This window comes from Cydia pomonella, chromosome 14 (genome assembly GCF_033807575.1).
Source record: "Cydia pomonella isolate Wapato2018A chromosome 14, ilCydPomo1, whole genome shotgun sequence".
Taxonomy (NCBI): domain Eukaryota; kingdom Metazoa; phylum Arthropoda; class Insecta; order Lepidoptera; family Tortricidae; genus Cydia; species Cydia pomonella.
The window spans coordinates 34451-52767 of NC_084716.1; the positions used below are offsets into that span (position 1 = coordinate 34451).

Sequence of the window (18317 nt, forward strand, 5' to 3'; positions counted from 1 at the left end):
TTACGTTTCCATCTCTTGTCCCTCGTCAGCCCCTTGGGTGGATCTCTGTTCGGGCCCCTGGGTCTGGACGGGGCCTACTCTTCCCTTAGTCGGTGGGGGGCAGCATGCTTGGCCTCCCATATAGTGGCCGGCTGGCTTCTTAGCTTGGTGACACGCCGCGCAAAATGGCGCCTCGGTGCAGCCCGACGCCTTATGTCCCGGCTTGCTGCACCGGAAGCACAGGTTCCCTCTCTCTACTTGTGAAGGGCAAGTGGCGCGAGCGTGTCCCGTCCCCATGCATTTATAACAGCGGAGCGGTGCTGGATCCAATATTTGAACTTGTGCACTCGACCACCCCACAAGCAAACGCCCTCCCTCTACTATCTTGTTGGCGGCTGTCACTGGGCATTTAATGAGGGTCGAACCTACCCCATTAAAGCCAGTACGGATTGCGCCCACCTTCACCTCGTCAAGTCTGCAACCACCCTTCGCTGATATTGCCTCGGCTACTGCCTCCTTGGTTGCACATTCCATGAGTCCTGATACCCTCAAGCCGGCCATTTTTGTTGGCCGGTACACCCTCGCGTCGTTGCCGACCAAGCCTTCCAATTTCTCGCGCAGGATATCGGCTGCCCTGCCATTGTCGGTACCAGGGACCTCAATGATACGCGCCCCATCGGCCGTTTTCCGAACTTTAACGTGGTCTAGCCCCACCTCAGCTAGACCAAAAGAAGTCGTCACCTTGGCGAAGATCCCCGCATATGTAGCCTCAGATTCTGGTTTGAGAGCCACAACAATGCCCGCCGTCGATGGAGCAACCAATTTACGCGGCTTCGGCTTTGGCTTCACAGCCGGTTGAACTGCTGCAGACGCTTTCTTATTAGCTTTCCTCTTTGCTTTACGGCCCAATACTTCTGTCCACGTCTGATTAGCAGTCGTCGGTGGTGGCGGCGGCGCCGTCTGAGTAACCCTCTTCGCTCGGGGAGCGGGGGTGGGTTTTGAAGAATTTCCCGCATGATGGGGAGGAGTCACCTGAGGTACCTGCTTGGTAGCTACTTGTTTCCTCCGCGGCACTTTCGGGCCAGGTGCAGCTCTCGCAGGGGGCATTAGCGTTGACCCAGACGATGCTACAGATTCCCCAGGGCCAGGCCTCGGGGTAGGAGCGGGGGCAGGAACCGCCAACGGGGTCCAGGGATCATCCGGCAGATCAACCACAGGAAACCGTGTAGGAGAAACCGTCCTAGCAGCAGCCGTAGCTGCCTTTTTTCGGTCCGCCGCTAATGGCGGGCGAACAACCGGCGCTGGAGGGAGACGACTCTTTATGTCGTCTATGCGAGCATTAACCATGTCCCCTAGCGATTTGAAGAGACTCGCCGACAGCTCGTCCCTAAACTCAGACAAGGCATCCGTTACCGCTCCCAGGATCTGGTTAGCCTTTAGACTGCCTGCTGGAGTCTCCTTCTTATTCCGATCGGAAAAGGCCTTTCTGAGCGCCTTCAATTCAGATGTCGCATGAGCTAGCTCTTCCTTCAATCTTTTATTATTTGCCCGAAGGACATGCACCTCCTCATTCTCCTCTCTTGAGTCAATGTTATCCATGGCATTTATTATTTCGCGGCACGCCTTGTTAATGCGACCGCGGATGGTTCCCTTTAAATTCGCTGACTTGCTGACGTCGGCCAGCACCCTCTTGGCTGCCCTGCGGGCCACATCCGCTTCGTCTCCGTCAGCAGCCGGTGACTGACAACCCTCCAGCACCAGGTTGCACTCCATTTCTTGCTCCTCATCGGAAATGACCTGTTCAGATGTTTGGTTTTTTTCCTTCATCGAGCAGGACGCCGGCCCGTGAACTTGGGGCGTATGTCTGGCATCCTTATCCGCTTTTTTCCCAGAAGACCCTCGCTCGAGACATATTTTCAGCATGCTTTTGGCCTTGGCTATTCCCACGTATGCCCCAAGGGATTTGGTCTTAGCAATACCCGTGTACGCTCCGCGGGTCTTGCTCTTTCCCCATTTCCCGCCTCGACGTGCTGTATTTATTTTTGGCAGGTTTCCCAGACACGTTTCCTCGTCCGATCCAGTATGGCGCCTTTTTTGGGCCAACTGTCTTTCCACTGACTTCTCGCCAGCCGTCTCATCGTCCTTTGCAAGGTCGTCGGAGTCCGTCGTGTCAGACAGTCGACGTATCCTCCCTGACCGTTCATTTCTGACTCCTCTCGTTCTTGCCTGGGAGTTAGTCCCCAAGTCTGAGTCTGAGTCTGTCGACGCTCTTTGATCCAGCTCCGACACCGCATCAGGCAGGCTCTGGGAAGAGCCGCTTTCATGTTGGCCCTGAGAAGGGCCGTTTTCGTGTTGGCCCTGAGAAGGGCCGTTTTCGTGTTGGCCCTCAAAAGGGCCGTTTTCAGGAGTTTTTTTATTTTTAGTTGCCATTAAATTCCCACGAGTTGGGGAGAACAAAAGCTCCACAGAGGCAGAGATCCCCAATACCTAAACTGTGGCCCTATATACGCTGTGAGGTCGGGAGGTATCACAGGTTTGGCCACTAGTGACTGATGAGCACCCCAGCCGCTCTAAGAAGAGCACCCCAGCACGGTGAACCGCCATGCGGGGGATTGTGGATTTTTATTGAGGTTAACTCCTCTTGACCCGGCCGACCAAGGCAAGGTCCCCGGTCCCATCAAAGGCTGCTAGACATGACAACAACACCTTATCATTTGGGATAACGAGTTTCGGGACGGTGGCCAAGGCCTGTACACCCGGTTTCGGCACCGAAAGCAGGTATACCCGTCCCCCCCTGCTCTTGATAGTGTCCCTCTCTCTTCGCCTGCCCGGTATGGGTAGCCCTGTCCGGTATAGCCTAAGAGATCATAGAGACACGCCAAGAGCAACCTACCCCTCCCCTCCCGGGCTATTCCCGGGTGTCGGGTTATTGGCAGCACCGGTAAGCAATCCCACGCAGGAGATCACTTACCGTTGCCCCCAGGGCGCACCAGCCATAAGCCATTCCCTTGACTGCGGATCCGCGAGGATCAACAGAAATTGGAATGACCCAGACCCTCGTGGAGGTTACCCGACCTAGCGCCCCAACCTAACTCAAAACCTAACCTAACTCAAAACCTAACCTAACTCAAAACCTAACCTAACTCAAAACCTAACCTAACTCAAAACCTAACCTAACTCAAAACCTAACCTAACTCAAAACCTAACCTAACTCAAAACCTAACCTAACTCAAAACCTAACCTAACTCAAAACCTAACCTAACTCAAAACCTAACCTAACTCAAAACCTAACCTAACTCAAAACCTAACCTAACTCAAAACCTAACCTAACTCAAAACCTAACCTAACTCAAAACCTAACCTAACTCAAAACCTAACCTAACTCAAAACCTAACCTAACTCAAAACCTAACCTAACTCAAAACCTAACCTAACTCAAAACCTAACCTAACTCAAAACCTAACCTAACTCAAAACCTAACCTAACTCAAAACCTAACCTAACTCAAAACCTAACCTAACTCAAAACCTAACCTAACTCAAAACCTAACCTAACTCAAAACCTAACCTAACTCAAAACCTAACCTAACTCAAAACCTAACCTAACTCAAAACCTAACCTAACTCAAAACCTAACCTAACTCAAAACCTAACCTAACTCAAAACCTAACCTAACTCAAAACCTAACCTAACTCAAAACCTAACCTAACTCCGAACCTTACCTAACCTATGTATCGTTGAAACTATCCGGTCAGTCGCAGGAAAATCTTAACAGCGTGATGTGTCTGTGTTGATTTTCAGTGTCTAATGCCATCTCACGGTTACGTAAAGCATTATTATCAAAAAATTTACACAATTCAACGTTTTTGTGAATTTTTTGGCTTATAGTCATTATTTTTAATTCACGCATTGACTGTTATGTAAAATCTTATTTCATGCCGTAAGTCGAAATTTTCCCCTATACATGAATTAGCCCATAAATATAATTATGTAGCCTTAAGACAACTAGATGGCGCTAGTAGTCCTCGACATCAACTTTAACTTGAGCTTTAAAATTAAGAAACCTTGTGTTAATTTAACCCGCTTTCATTTTATGCTTGGCTGCTACGTTTGTATATGATTGTGTGTGCATAATACTTTAACCAATAGTGAATTTTGGAGGTTCACTTCAATTACGTCTGCCGATTTTTTAAATATATAAATAATTTTTGAGAAATCGATACTATTCATGTGTGTGTGTATGTGCATGTGTGTCTCGGCTGTCAACAACGTATAGGGAGCGTGCATGAACTGTAGGAGGCAGCACAGGAGCCGACAGATTTTTGGCGCGAGGCGTAAATGTGATGTTTATTGTTCCGATATAGTTGTTTGTTAAGATGGCAGAACCTACTATGCACAAGAAAACACATGACGTGACGGGTTTATGGTTCAGATTCCTGAATAATGGCACAAGATGGCAGACCCTCCAACGCGCACGGTCCCTATATTGCTTAGTTATTCAGGGATAATTCTTTGTCACGTTAACCGATTACAGCAATTTTTATTTTAAAGATGGTATTTTAGCGTAATCCCAAAGAAATTTCAAGCATAGTAACCACACGAAAAGACACGCACACATACGAGTATATATATATTTTTTTAAAACGTTTTTTGATAATTAAAACAAAACTAGTTACGATTCGTGATTATATGTTTTAGGTATCATTTACGATCATGTGAATATTAAGGGTGGTCCATATATATATTATATATATATATATATATATATATATATATATATCGCATCAGCCTAATATATGGAAACAAGTCAAATGAGAGAGCTAAATGATTTGAAAATATACAAACAAATGAAATAAAAAAAAATAATAAAATAGTACATTACGATTTACGATACAAGTGCGAAAAATAGGAAATTCGAAACGAGTGGCGATAAATTAAAACACGACCGAAGGGAGTGTTTTAAATCGACACGAGTTGCGAATTACCTATTCGCACATGTATCGTACAACGTTTTACAGTACATATATGGCCCTTTAAATGTTCGACACAGTAACGTAATATGCTACTTCTCGCACTAGTGCTATAAAGTAGCCCCATATGTACTGTAAAATAATATATATATATCCTCAGTTAGTGCATAAAAAAAAAAAACTATGTAACTGTTATCGAGGGTGTCAAACGTATTGTAGTTTCGATTGCTTTCGTAATTAAGGTGTTGGCATTGTAAGGGACTTTTACATTGGGGTATCAATTAATCGATCTGTAAAATATTCCTATTTTGATAAACAAAAATATATATTTGGTCAGCCAAAATGTATACTTGGACAGCAACTTATGGTTAGCAAGTATTTCTAAACCAGTTCGCAATAAATAAGCTGCTCTAAATGGATTTGGTTGGCAAATTAATTATTTGATCGGCAGTAAGCGATCCACCATTAATCAAATCTTGATAAGTAATCAGTGGGTACGCGGATTATTTCATTTTGGATTACAATGTACCTGATCCGCAATTTCGATCCTTTTTGGGTACCTGAAAAATTTGTTAATCATCAGAATTCTGTCGATTTTTCAAATCTAACGCTAGCTACCTTATCATATCAGATGACCATTCCTATATATTTTATATTCCTATACATACGTCTCAATTAAACTGCTTTTCGACATGTTTTGTCTACCAACCAATTTTTAAATCTTGCTGACTAAATAATAATTTTGTAGCTCAACTCTTTATTAAGCAGATAAGTTATAATGTTGACCGTTTGTGAATTACTTGCTAAACAAGAATTGTAGCTCGATTTTTATTAATTGCCAGCAAAATGTTAGTATGGCATTTTTTTTGCAGATCAGTTATATAAACGGCTGATCATTTAATTATCTTCCCTTTTACATTTAGGCAGAGTGTTAGATATTCAAAAGGCAATTTACATTTAAAAACTTTATACGTACTATACAGTGGGGAATGGATAATCGATAGTTTACCGTACTTAATTAAAAGTTTAATAATCATTTATAAATATTCGTGCTAAAATCAAAATTACATAAAAATGACGTAAACAAATTTGGAATGTTGTAGCCGAAAATTGTCGGGCAACGCCGCTGTCAAGCTCAACGAGCTGGGCCGTCGCGTTCGCATCGTCCGGCGGATCGTCCTCCTGCAGCGCCTCGGGCACGCGCGACGTGGGCGCTTCGGACGACGACGAGGACGTGCGCGTCGGCTCCTCGCCCCCGCCCGCGTCGTAGCTCGCCTCGTTGTCGCTGTACTCGCCGATCTGCAACACCAAACATGCATTGGGGCAGCTGTGTTAACACCGACGATTACTTACAAGCACTCGCTTTTCAACATAAATCTACATGATGTATTTTGACCGAGAATATTTGGAGAATTGATATTTGTTTGATGATTCATTGTTTTGGGGTGCACTACATTTTTTATAATTACTTTTCATATATTATAGTTTGATATATCGTTATTTTGAATAACGTACCGTAATACCTAGTTAACGGCAAACATAATGTTATTATTGGTATTTATATTTAATAAAATTATATAAAATATTAGGTTATACAAAAGTTACTCTCGGCACACTTTTTTCAGACGAGTCCCTAGTTATTATAATACTGAGGGTGTCTCATAAATAATGTCGGTTTCAATGTTCAGTTTCGTTTATTAAATAATAATATAAAAAGAAAACCTTTGTTAACGCGCCCCACTCGCGGACTCGCTGATCGGGTCCCCACCTCCCGCGCTCGCTCCCCGCGGGCCGCCACCGCCGGCCCGTCGCCTCATCGCGCGCCGGCATTCTTTCCTCCAGCGCTCTCGGCCAGAGCGCGCGCGCACACCGCTAATCAGTGCTCGCGATACACGTACCTATTTTTTTATGTAATTTAATCGCTCAGACCAATATACGGTTTTAAAGTACAATTTGGTGTCGTCTTCATCATTTACGAACCTTCGTCAACAAGTTTCGAGCCGGATCCGACGTAAAGCAACTTTAAAGACTCCGTTTCGACGAGGTCCATCAAACACAAAGAAGATAGCGCGCCTGGCCGAGACTACAATCGCCATTTATATAACATCGGAGTGAATCACCGCGAGCCAACCTAAGCTACAACTACTACAATAAAGCGAAATTTGTGAAGTCATCGTCCTGCCCGAGAATAAAGAAACAAGACATTCAAAACCAGAAAAGGGTTCCACAAACCAAGAACGGCTCCACATACCAGGAAAAGGGTTTGCAGTATTTATTTGTGAGTCGTTCCTATTTTATTTCTTATTGCGCAGGTATAATTTGACCACCTTTATTTGGTATTTATTTCTTTAATTTTCAATTTAATTCTCTTCTAGCTACTAAAATCACATTCCTGTTTCACGTCACCCAACTCTTAATCAGTCTACATCTTAGTTAAATCGTAATATTTTTTTTAATATTCCTTTTTAATTTACAAGCTTTCTTATCAAGGTTAACATTCCCGTTCATATTTTGGATATTTTTATTACAGTTTTCGTAAAATTAGCTTAAAATTAGTAACCACATTTCAAGGCCTAATTAATTGTATTGCAACCATTTGTGCCAACCGTGTGCCATCATTGCTATATTTTAATATTTACTTGGAATATTTCAGAAATCTGCACGTGTTCGTATTTGTACCTACACGTAACCAAGCCGTGCCAGGGCCGGAGCTACAGCGTGCACGTGCACGTGTACACCTGCTTCCGTCATTGTTCGCGCTTGCTTGCCTGCCTCCGCCACGCCACGCCATTCCGTTGCCTCTCGCACGCGTGCTATTTGCAAATTTTCAAAATTTACGTATCGCTTCACACACTATATTATTTCACATTTTTTTTTAATTTAAGCACTTTCTAATCACATTTTCCTATTGCAGCTGGAAATTTGAATTCTATCGCCATTTCTATAACTTTTAACTAAATTTTCACTTTCTATCACAAATCTTTTGTTTTCTTTAAAAATTTGATTTTTTCAATACTTCACGCATTGCCAAAATGGATTTAAAAAATCTCAAAAAAACACGTGCCTCTTTCAAATCAAAGCTTACCATATTTAAATCATATTTAGAGCCTCTTTTGTCATGCCATACGCTAAATAATTTGCAAAATCATGAGCTGAATACCAGATTCATTAAAATCCAAGATATGTACAATGATTTTGATTCAGTTCAAACTGATATAGAAAATTTGACGGAAATTCCAGGTGACGAGCACACAGAACGGGAAAATTTCGAGACAAGCTACTTTGGTGCCTTGGCTGCTGCGCAGGAACTGCTCAGCAGGCACACCGCGGCTGGTGCTGCTTCTGCGGCGCCTGAGGACAATCTGGTAACGGGTTCCAATGTCGTTACTGCACTCACAGGTGGGCCAAATATTAAATTACCTACAATTCATTTACCTACCTTTTCTGGGCGCTATCAGGACTGGTTAGAATACCATGATACCTACAAATCTCTCATACACGATAATCAATCAATTCCAATCATCCACAAATTTCATTATTTGCGAAGTTCATTGAAAGACGGTGCTTCACTCGTAATTAAATCACTAGAGTTCTCGTCTGATAACTATAAGGTCGCATGGGATTTGCTTTGTGAACGTTACACAAACGATAGAATATTGGTAAATAATCACTTAAATGCATTATTTAACATAAACCCCGTGCTTCAAGAATCTTCAAGGGCCTTACGAAATACCATAGATTTAGTCAATAAAAATCTCAGGGCTTTGAAGACTCTTAATTTACCCACAGAGCACTGGGACATCCTCATAATCCACATGGTAACTAGCAAACTCGATTCAGCCACTTTGCGCGATTGGGAAACCGAGCGCAATAATATTAAAAAACTACCAACATTAACGGAATTTACCACTTTCTTAAGAAACCGCGCAGATTGGCTAGAAACCATGGAGGAGGCACAAACACTAAATAAACCACGTCGACACAGCGACATTACTCACAATCGTCCTAAATCATTTCTTGTAAACCATGCTCAAAATCAAACTCAGTATAAATATAAGTGTCCTGTTTGCAAAAATAATCACTCAATTTATCAATGTACTAAGTTTAAAACAATGCCAGTTGAATCCCGCATTAATAAAGTGAATCAATTGAATCTTTGCACAAATTGTTTGCGATCAGGACATGACGAACAACGTTGCAGGCTGAGCTCATGCCGGCTTTGCACACAAAGACACAATACCATGCTACATATAAACAATCAAGCAAAGGCAGACCCTAAGTCTTCCACATCCAAACCTAATGATTGTGTAGCATCACCAATTCTAAAAGAGCATACACAAGCTCCACAACAAATTACAAACAGTGCTGCTTTATGCTCCACGTTCGGTAGCCATCGTGTACCGTTATCTACAGCTGTCATCAACGTCAGCGACTATGATGGCCACACACACCAAGTTAGAGTTCTCTTGGACAACGGAAGTATATCTAGTTTCATTACCAAAGATCTTCAAGCAAAATTAAAATTACCTACTTATTCCACTAGCATATCCGTCACAGGGTTAGAAAAGAAAAGATCAAGCATCACCGAACATTGTGATGTAACCATAACTTCACGTACGCAAAATTACACAGCAGAAGTCAATTGCTTCGTTGTCCAAGAGATCACTGATATGATTCCATTCACCAAACTAAATTGTGATTCGTTCATTATTCCCCCTCACATCCACCTAGCGGACCCGAACTTTCACGAGCCATCCGAGGTGCAGATGCTGCTGGGTGCAGAACTCTTTTGGGAGTGCCTTACATACAATCACATATCCCTGGGCAAGAAAAAACCCGTCCTAGTTGAAACAACACTCGGATGGCTTGTTGCAGGTTCTATACATACACAAAATTCTAAACAAAAGCAACCCTATACAGTCCATTGCAATCTAATCAATAACATTGAGCTCGATGCAAAACTAGACAAGTTTTTTGAACTAGAATCAGTTCCATCCACTCAACAAATCCACACTAAAGGTGAGAGTGAATGCGAACGCATATTTACACAAACAACAACCCGCCACCCAGATGGTAAGTTTGTTGTCACAATACCATTAAAAGAATCTCCTGAATGTTTGGGCGATTCTAAAACACAAGCATTACTTCGATTTCAAGCCTTAGAGCGTAAATTCAAGCGCAATCCAGAATTCAAACAAAAATACATAGAATTTATTGACGAATACCTAAGATTAGGTCACATGTCAGAAAACACTGACATACATACCAACGAAACTTCATATTTTTTGCCACATCATGCAATTTGTCGCGAATCCAGTCTAACTTCTCGCTTGCGGACAGTTTTTGATGGTTCTGCAGTTTCTAGCTCAGGGAAATCATTTAATGACATACAATACGTTGGGCCGACTGTACAAGACGATTTGCTAAGCATATTAATTCGATTCCGACAGCATAAATTCGTAGTCACTTCAGATGTCCAAAAATGTACAGACAAATCTATGTAACTGAAAGTCAAAGAAGTCTGCAGCAAATTCTTTGGCGCTCAGACACTTCACAACCAATCAAACAATATAAATTAAATACTGTCACTTATGGGACATCCAGTGCTCCATATCTTGCCACCAGATGTCTTGTGCAGTTGGGTCAAGAATGCGCAGAAAAAAATGTAAGTGAAACAATCTTACACGATTTCTATGTAGATGACTACATCTCAGGAAATGATGACAAAGCCACTCTGTTAGAAACATGCAGAGGCGTCATTAAAACACTAGAAAGTGCTCATTTTCATTTAAGAAAGTGGCGTTCAAATGCACCATCATTACTAGATAATTTAGTTGCAGACAACAGTAGCGATGAACTATTTAAATTGGACACAGAAAATCACTCGAAAACCTTAGGTTTACTTTGGTCATGTCAATCTGATGAGCTGCTGTTCTCTGTAACTGAAAATCTAAAACCCAAACCCACTAACAAACGCAGCATTCTATCCACCATTGCCACGATTTTTGATCCTTTGGGACTAATAAACCCATGTTTGCTACCAGCTAAACTAATTTTACAATCCTTGTGGGCTAAAAATATTTCTTGGGAAGGTCAATTACCCGAGGACATCGAGGCTCAGTGGAACAATTTTGCTAAACAAATACCAGAAATAGTCGAAATTCGTATCCCGCGCAGAATAATATGTGATTTTTACGTCAAGGTCGAGCTACATGCTTTCAGCGATGCCAGTAATAAAGCTTATGCATCATGCATATACCTACGCTCAATTTCCAATACAGGACAGGTTAGTGTACATTTAGCATTAGCCAAAAGCAAAATTGCTCCACTGAAACAGAAATTAAGTACCCCACGCTTAGAATTACTAGGGGCCCTCTTATCGATACAACTAGCAAAAAAGGTAAAAAATTCACTGCGCTTGAATATCGATTCACAGTATTTTTGGTCTGATTCAACTATAGTTCTGTGCTGGATAAAAACATGTAAACAACAATTAAAACAATTTGTCTACAATAGGATCACAGAAATCAGTAACAACTCTGACCCCATAGATTGGCACTATGTACCCACAACCTTGAACCCTGCCGACATAGGTAGTAGGGGTCAGAGCGCATCAAACCTCAAAAATTCACTTTTGTGGTGGGAAGGACCGCCCTTCCTTCATGAAACGGAAATACAATGGCCTACTCAACCTCAAAACTTAACTTTAGAAAATTTGCCTGAAGTCAAAATACAATGTCACGTTTCAACTGAACAATGCGAGGATAATTTTACCTCTAAATACTCAAACTTTTGTAAATTGCAACGTATTGTAGCATACATGAATAGATTCGTTCATAACTGTAAAAATGTAACAAACAAAAATACAGGTCCATTGAAGGTGTCAGAGCTTAATCTGTCTTTACAAATGTTGTGCAAACAAGTGCAGACTGACAAATTTAGCGAGCAACTCTCGCGTTTGCTAAATAAGCGCCCACTTTCTCACAAAGATACTCTGTTGAAATTTAATCCATTTGTAGATACTTTCGGAATTATGCGAGTAGGCGGTAGACTTGCAAGTTCATATTACGATTATAACACAAAACACCCTATTTTATTACATGCATCGCATCACATCACTAAAATATTAGTACACCATTACCATCGAATGTTGATGCACACTGGACCACAGCTGATGCTAGCAACATTACGTCACAGGTACTGGATAATTAACGGCCGTAACCTTTGCAGACAGACTTCACAAAGCTGCATTACATGTTTAAGATACTCGGGTAAAACTCATCAGCCAATTATGGGCAACTTGCCACTGCAAAGGGTACAGTCCGAATATGTATTTGCTAACACATCCTGTGACTACGCTGGGCCAATCCTGATAGCGAGCAGAAAGGGTCGTGGTTGTCAAACGAAGAAAGCATATATAGTTGTTTTTGTTTGTTTGGCAGTGAGGGCGGTACACTTGGAGCTCGTCACTGATTTGACAGCCATGGGCTTTATTGCCGCTTTAAATAGATTCATAGCCCGCAGAGGCAAACCAGCCACCATTTTGTCAGATAATGGTACTTGTTTCATAGGGGCTTGTAACGAATTAGCAAAGTTCCTTAAAAATAATTCTGAAGAAATAACGTCATATTCAGCTACAAAGGAAATAGAATTCAAATTTTGTCCTGCTTATAGCCCACATTTTAATGGTTTGGCGGAGGGCGCAGTTAAGCAGGTAAAACATCATTTAAAACGAGTTACCTCAATGGCTCACTTAGATTATGAAGAGATGGTTACATTTTTTGGTTCAAGTTGAAGCTTTGCTTAATTCTAGGCCTTTAACCCCTATTTCATCTGATCCCTCAGATCTTACTCCTCTCACCCCTGCGCATTTTTTGATAGGCCGAACGCTCACTATGATACCTGCTCCCTTGGTGCAAGACTCGCCGATACATACCCTAACGAGATATCAGAGAATAGAAGCACTAAAAGCGCATTTTTGGAATCGGTATTATAAGGAATTCATTTCAGAACTGCAGGTCCGAAACAAATGGCGCAGGGATGGAGGCCAGCTGAAACTTGGCGAGATGGTTCTCGTCAAAGACGACCGCTTGCCCCCCAGCAGATGGCTGCTTGGGCGAGTCACCGCAGTCTACCCGGGCAACGACGGAGTCAGCCGCGTCGCTGACGTCACCACCACCACAGGGACGCTGAGAAGGGCCTACAACAGGCTCTGCCCGCTCCCACTGACATTGGACCAGGATGGTCCAAGGGGGCCAGCTTGTTAACGCGCCCCACTCGCGGACTCGCTGATCGGGTCCCCACCTCCCGCGCTCGCTCCCCGCGGGCCGCCACCGCCGGCCCGTCGCCTCATCGCGCGCCGGCATTCTTTCCTCCAGCGCTCTCGGCCAGAGCGCGCGCGCACACCGCTAATCAGTGCTCGCGATACACGTACCTATTTTTTTATGTAATTTAATCGCTCAGACCAATATACGGTTTTAAAGTACAATTTGGTGTCGTCTTCATCATTTACGAACCTTCGTCAACAACCTTAATATTCAAAATATAGCCCATCATATTCTATAGTCTTAACCCAACGTTCTGCAAGCTCTTTGAGTCCTTGATAAAACCATTCTTTGGGCTTAGATACAAAAAACTGTCGTACTGCATTTTCAACATCTTCTTTTGTCTCGAATTTTTTCCCGCGAAAGAATTTTGCCATGGATCTGAATAAATAGTAATCAGATGGTGAAAGGTCCGGACTAAATGCTGGATGTGGCAGGAGTTCAATACCACCAAGTTCATCGATCTTAGCCCGTGTGACTTTCGCAGTATGTGGTCTAGCATTGTCTTGTTGTAAGAGCACCTGTTTTCGATTTACTAAACCTGGATACTTTTGCGATAAAACCTCATACATTCATGTCAGTTGGCCACAGTATATCTCGGCAGTGATAGTTTGACCATCTGGAATTATCTCGAAATACACTAAACCTTCATAATTCCACCAGACACATAACAAGACTTTTGACTCGAATCGACTTCTTTTCGCGACAGGTTCAGGTAATTCATTCCTGTCTAACCACTGATGCGCCATGTCTGGATTGTTTATGTAAATCCATTTTTCATCACAAGTAACGATTCGTTTGAGAAAGCGATCGCCTTGCGGTAGGGCAAGGAGTTTTTTTGCAAACCTCTACTCGTCGTTTTGCCTGAACTTCGTCTAATTCGCGGGGCACTATCCGACAACTTCTATAGGTCTTACCTAATGATTTTAAGTGGCGATGTATAGTGTCTTTAGAAGGTCCAAGTGAGTCCGACAATCGACGAGTGCTGGTACTGGGTTGGTTTTCAACAGCTGCTTTTGTAGCCTCAATATCCCACACGGGTGGCCGACCAGAGCGCGGTCGATCTTCAAGGGTCAAATCTCCGCTATTAAAACGATTAAACCAATGCTGTGCCGTACGTTCATTTAACACGTCTTCCCCTTCAACTTCACATATTTTTCTTGCTGCCGCAGCTGCTTTAAATTTTTGTTTCCAATAATGTCTCAACAATACACGAATTTCGTATTTGTCGCCCTCCATACTTTTTACTATCAAAACGTATTACACCGTCAATTAACAAAGACAGTATGACTTAAATAAAGTACAACAATTGCACTCTTTATAGGACTAGAGAATTGTCATAACAGGTTACGACATGCATAGATTGTAGTGTAGATTTTTTTTCTTACGAAACCCGAAATTACTTATGAGACAACTCAGTACTAAACTCCGTTTATTTGTTTGTAGGGCTAGGGGGCCTAGCCAAGATGACAATCGTTTATAGAAAACGAAACAATAAAACGCTATCATATACATACATTTTTACCTTAGTGTTCCATTTGTTTTTTTTTGCAAACGATTATCATCTTGGCTAGACTCCCAGGTCAGGAATGTTAAATAGCTCAGTTGAGTGCCTTCATAAAGACGAACTGTTTTCATAAAAGCAGGTTGGGTTTGGTTCGAACTGCGACCCCGACAAAGACGAGCTATTGCCAGAAGGGCAGGTTAGGTTAGAACTGCGATCCTCACAAAGACCGACTGTTGTCATAAAAGCAGGTTAGGTTAGGTTAGAACTGCGACTCTCACAAAAACGAACTGTTGTCAAAAAACCAGGAAGAAGGTTAGGTTAGAGCGACCCCCACAAAGATGGACTTTTGGTAGAAAATGCAGGTTAGGTTAAGTTAGGCTTGATATTACGCATTCAATAAACTATTGTCAAGAAGTTAATATTGGGTAACTTACGCATTCGTAGTATACGTTTTAAGGATATTTGGAATTCGGCTATACGAGTTATGCGTATAGAAGGATTCAACATAAGAATCTTATGATATTTAACCTGTACGTAACCTGGGCCGTCTTTATGTTCCGCTGCAGCTCCTTTAGCCTTGGATCGATTTAATCAACTTCACATCATCAGCGAACATCAGCAATGTGCAGTGATGCACTTTCAGAAGCATGAAAAGAAACGGTCCCAAGTTCGACCCCTGACTGATACTGGGCTGCTCTTTGTTACGGTTCCTAACTCTGATTAACCGTTTAATAGGTGGAGCAGATGCTCGTTTGCTATTATGATAAAGAGTGACGGGTAGTAGTAGGAGGTGCATTCGGCCCTACCTTGAAATCAGCCCGGTAGGGTTCAAACTCGAACTGCGCCATCCTGCTGCCCATTGTGGAGGCATTGAGGTGCACGCTCGGCGACGGCAGTGGCGGAGACGGCGGCGACGTCGAGGTGCGCGTGGGCACGGCGCTGGCGCGCACGTCCGCGTCCGCGCGCCGCCAGGTGTACTGGATGGTGGGCCACTCGCTCTCCGGTACGCTGCGAGACCGCGGTGTGCTGTACGTCGTTACTCTCATTTTCGTGTAGTCATCTGAAACTGTTAACATCACAACAAACATAACATTACATTCATTATTGAGGTTTCTAATATATATATTTTTTAAACTGAATAGTTTGCGCAAGAGACACTTCCAAAGTGATAAAATGTGTCCCCCCCCCTAACTTCTAAAATAATATAATGATAAAACTAAAAAATATATATGATATACCATTCAAACTTCCACCGAAAATTGGTTTGAACGAGATCTAGTAAGTAGTTTTTTTTAATAAGTCATAAATGGTACGGAAGCCTTCATGGGCGAGTCCGACTCGCACTTGGTAGTTTTCATACGTGTAATTTATTATCTCTATACTATTTTGACGACCGGTTTGGCCTAGTGGGTAGTGACCCTGCCTACGAAGCTGATGGTCCCGGGTTCAAATCCTGGTAAGGGCATGTATTTGTGTGATGAGCATGGATATTTGTTCCTGAGTCATGGGTGTTTTATATGTATTTAAGTATTTATAAATATTTATATATTTTTTTTTTTTTTTTTTTTTTTTTTTTTTATTCTTTATTCATACCCACAACATACATGGCATTAGCATCAAAACAAACAAAAAAGAAAAGTGTAAAATAAAAACATGCAAACTTAATTTAATAAAAACATTTTTTAGTTAATTAATACGCCATGTGTCGTGGCACAGAAAAGGCGCTGACTCAGCATAATGATGCAGCAAGCCACATCGCTGGTATTCTGCCAGTACCTTACACAAAAATGGGCAACGCTTTTTAAACACCTAAGATGGTACAAGAAATAAAGAAAAACTACTGTGCAATTTGTGTGTGTGCTGTGTACTTTGTAAGTATTATGTGAGCGAGTGTATACATATATATGCGTGTGTGCGTGTTTTTTTCTATCTTATGGACTTTTGGTAAATTGTAATGAAGATAAAAAGATAAAAACGCGGTTGGCAAAGTATTTAGTTATAGGAGGATGAAGCGAAAAGGAGTTTAAGGCTTACATTGTTGTTTCTGTTGATTAAGAAGTTGAAGTCGATATTTTACTTTAAAGATCGCTTTGCTGTTTGATTGACGAATTGGAGGTGGTATATTATTCCAACATTTTGTTGCGCGGTACCGAAAACTCCCTCTAAAAGCGGCAGACCGGTGCTGGGGGATCTGTAACACTATCGCTCGCGAGGCTCTCATTTGGTGATGAATGCTACTTTTTCCAAACCATAGGAGTTTCTTATAGAGATAAGACGGCTGCTTGGATTGAATAGTATCAAAGAGCAGGCAAGCGAACATGAGTTCTTGGCGAGCGGCCATTTTTAACATACCCGCATTGTTTAAAAAAGGCGTGACATGAGTACGAGGAGGGATTTTAAAACAAAATCTGGCACATGAATTCTGCACTCTTTGGATAAGGCGCCACGATCGTGCTAGAAGGCAGGAACCATAAGCTGCAAGGCAATAATTAAGTTTTGATAAAACAAGAGCTTCACAAAGTCGCATTCGTAGGGTGACACTAAGAAAATTTTGAATATTATATAGAACTTTTAAACGGTATAAACAATTTTTAACAATGTCTATTACATGCCTCTCGAAACGCAGATTTGTATCTAGCAAGAGTCCAAGATTTTTTGCTTCGTCGACGCGATCTACTTTCACATCCTTAATCCTAATGTTTGGTTGTTTTGAAATGATGGCATTAGTTTGATTTAAAGTTCCAAGTACCATATATTTAGACTTATTAGGATTAAGGACCAGGCAATTTGCAGAGGACCACTCTGAGAGTCGTTTCAGATCATCATTTAACTTCACAACAGCGGTAGCGAAATCTCGAGGATGAAACGATATAAAAACCTGCAGATCATCAGCGTAAAGATGGTATTTACAGAATTTGATGCAATTGATGATGTCGCTGCTGTACAAAATGAATAAAAGTGGCCCCAATATTGATCCTTGAGGAACTCCCCTTTCCATTAGAATTGGATCAGACACCAAGCAAGAACCATCGTTTTTTGGCAATTTAACTATTTGCTTGCGACCGTTAAAATAACTTTGGAACCACCGTATGGCTTTCTCATCAAATCCATAGTATCTTAATTTTGAAAGCAAAAGTGGAACATTTATACAGTCGAATGCCCTGGAAAAATCCAACAAAACCAATATTGTTCCATGTCCAATGTCCTGTGCAGCCAGGACCTCATCTATGACATCAAGGAGCGCTGTAGTAGTGCCTCGTTTTTTCCTAAACCCTGACTGCTTTTCGGGTAGTATATTATTGAAATCAAGATACTTTGAAACCTGATCATAAACTACTTTTTCCAGTATTTTAGATAAATAAGGCAAAATACTGATTGGACGCAAGTCTTTAAGATCCTTCGGGTCATTTATTTTTGGAGTCGGCCTAACGATAGCGGTTTTCCAAACTGAGGGTACCTCGGACGTTAAAATGGAAGTATTTATCAAATCTGTTATTATAGGCAAAGTTTGTGGAAGAGTCATTAAAATCATGTCAAATGTT

General features: G+C 42.0%; 3 protein-coding genes across 4 annotated transcripts in view; 1 reads left to right on the forward strand and 2 right to left on the reverse strand.

Annotated features, from left to right (window-relative positions):
- Positions 1–2409, reverse strand: LOC133525302 (uncharacterized). The gene has a single exon (XM_061861590.1). The coding sequence runs from the start codon at positions 2407–2409 to the stop codon at positions 1–3; it is 2409 nt and encodes an 802-aa protein (XP_061717574.1).
- Positions 2410–5948: 3539 nt separating this feature from the next.
- LOC133524693 (uncharacterized) overlaps positions 5949–18317 on the reverse strand; it is a 28937-nt gene continuing 16568 nt past the window's right edge. The window contains exons 6-7 of the mRNA XM_061860818.1: positions 15582–15841; positions 5949–6243 (exon numbers count right to left, since the gene is read on the reverse strand). Coding sequence (XP_061716802.1) covers positions 5971–6243; positions 15582–15841 — 533 coding nt within the window. The 3' untranslated portion in view covers positions 5949–5970. The remainder of the gene's footprint in view (positions 6244–15581; positions 15842–18317) is intronic.
- Positions 6694–13471, forward strand: LOC133524689 (uncharacterized). 2 transcript variants are annotated; one of them, XM_061860813.1, is made up of 2 exons: positions 6694–8316; positions 12826–13471. In XM_061860813.1, exons 1-2 carry the CDS (start codon positions 7977–7979, stop codon positions 13209–13211), a joined length of 726 nt encoding a protein of 241 aa, XP_061716797.1. In that variant the 5' UTR covers positions 6694–7976; the 3' UTR covers positions 13212–13471. The 2 variants fall into 2 exon arrangements, 1 of the variants encoding a protein (XP_061716797.1); XR_009800414.1 differs by having other exon boundaries at positions 6704–12658; positions 12955–12996.